Source organism: Phytophthora infestans, genomic scaffold (genome assembly GCF_000142945.1).
Source record: "Phytophthora infestans T30-4 supercont1.43 genomic scaffold, whole genome shotgun sequence".
NCBI lineage: Eukaryota > Oomycota > Peronosporomycetes > Peronosporales > Peronosporaceae > Phytophthora > Phytophthora infestans.
Window position 1 is genome coordinate 122,307 of NW_003303716.1, and position 2,297 is coordinate 124,603.

Consider the following 2,297-nt stretch of genomic DNA (forward strand, 5'->3'; position numbering starts at 1 on the left):
TGGGACAGCTGCTGATCTTCATGGAGTTCACATAACTCCGTGGGCGAGTACTTGAGAGTCTCCACCCACGCCCAGAACATGTCCTCACAAGAACTCCATGTGGGACAGTTCTCGGGCATAACCCAGGGGTATCCCCAAACAGGATAGAGACCACCCCGGGTCTCGGGCTTCTTACGACAAGTCGTGAAGTCCTTAAGGGGAATGCGGTGTGGCGCGAGAAGCACACACCGAGCAGCCTCCACGTTGTCGACGAACAACTGTTCTTTCTGAACAAGGGCTCGTTCATAGATGCCCCTAGAAGTGTGGGCCGCCCACAAGGCCACGAGGAGCGACGAGAAGCTCTAAGAAGAGGTCAGCCCCAGAGCTCTCCTCGGGAGGCCAATATCCTCTTGAGTTGATGGCAGCTCCCTGGCTGACGGGTGCCGCCACCGAACCCCCACGCACACGCTGGGCAGCTTGGAAATCCTCTTGCTGCTGGTCGAGGTCATTCGAGACCTCCCGGGGCTCAACAATGGCACCCTCCTCTTCCTCTTCTTCCTCCTTCTCCTCCTCTTCATCCGAGGAGTCGAAGAGAACGTACCCGGAGCGTCATGTCGTTGAGATAATAGTGGTGTTATTGAAAGAAGTGTATCCTTATTTATACTCGCTATTTCTCGGCTGGTTTTAAGCCCTGTCTACTTCTAGCAAATACTGACGTAAAGAAATTATTATTTTAACAAATTGACCAAAACGACACATGTAATCGCTGTGAGTCTTTTTCGTGTAACCTATTAAAAATCGCCAAACTTCACTACAACTGATTAGACCACCATATCACTTTTATAACATATTATGTGCTTATCGTACGGAGTTGATCAGTTTAGTTTTGTAAACAACCAAATCGTTGTTTTAGCGAGCCGACCTCGCGTTCAGAGAATACACAACTCAATTGGGGAACTGGGACCGAGTGGTCCGGGGGGGTCACGCGTGCAAAACAGATTATTGTGTTTGGAGAATTAGATAAACTAGGGGAGACGACGATAAAGTCTTGGATGACAAAGTTATTGGAAATATGCAAAGTGTGGTCGAGCGCGAAATCTATCTTGCGGGGGCCAGTTGCACGGACACGAATGCTGGCATCTTGTGTTGTTGTCGTCGATAACGTCACCAGCACAACTTGGCCAAGGTGGACGGTTGTATTTTTTCTCGGGATCTCGGTAGTTTTTGGGTGAGTTTTAGCATATTATAATTCGCCGCCATTTCTTCACGGGAGAATTATCGCTGATACGGAGCTGTATACGTATAAGTTTGTTATTGCTTCTGCTCACGCTAAATTAACCCCTTGAACGCGGAGACTTGCAATAATGTCTTATGCTGTTCCGAACAGCATAAGAAACACTTGATTTCACTATGGCTTGAAATCCGCAAACTGCCATCGTCGACACTTCCCAAATTGAAAAGGTTTTGATTGGTCCACGTTTTGAAAGCAACGAATTCTATTGGATAACATTTACAGCCGGATTGAAGTAGGAATAAGAAATCAGTCAGCGCCCTTTAGATCGCAAGCTTTGAGTTCTGCGATATGGTTAGATAGGAACTTGTCGAAGCGTAGTTGCCACACTGGATGGCTATGAGTTCACACTGGATAACTATGAGTTCTCACGCTTGGCTAAGTACTTCGAGATAGATCTCTCCTCACGGTGCCATTCGGCAGGAGCAGCGAATGCACCATACGAACGGAATCGCTTGTTGCATCGTGGATAGGGACACAGCAGATCAACTTCATCTTCTGACGACGAACCCGAATCCTGGTTCAAGACCATTTCCAACACAGGTGCGCGCATCTTGAAACCAGGAAGCACATCACCACCGTCAAGATCTCTCCACGCACTGTTGTCAGAGCATTGTACGTCTCCATTGTCGTCGAGATAGTACTCATACATCCGCTGAAGGTCTGGGCGTGGGTCGATCAGCCAACCCAACTGGACGCCGTGCTGGAAATAATCATTTCTCATCTTTCGATCAAGAGCGCTGAGTTGAGAGCCTCGACCAGAGAGCTCATCAATTTCAACAACAAAGGTGGGGACATAGGGATCGCCACGATACGTCCACATCTGTTCACGAGTCAAATTCCTGTCATCATATCGCGGTGTGTATGCCACGTCGGGCATTCTCACGTTGGGCTTTCCGAGACGCTGCTCCAGAATGAACGCCCCTTGCGAGGTTGTCACTCTGCCTCCTTCTCCAGACCACTTTGCCCATTCTCCGAGGAGCTCTGCAATCTTGGCCGCCACCTTCATATTGCCATACACGACCAT

At 48.8% G+C, this 2,297-nt stretch overlaps 1 protein-coding gene across 1 annotated transcript; it reads right to left on the reverse strand.

The window, feature by feature from the left end:
- Positions 1-1,628: 1,628 nt before the first annotated feature.
- On the reverse strand, positions 1,629-2,297 carry PITG_16163 (uncharacterized protein; the record flags this gene model as incomplete). The annotated part of the gene is made up of 2 exons (XM_002897536.1): positions 1,629-2,231; positions 2,292-2,297. 2 exons carry the CDS (start codon positions 2,295-2,297, stop codon positions 1,629-1,631), a joined length of 609 nt encoding a protein of 202 aa, XP_002897582.1.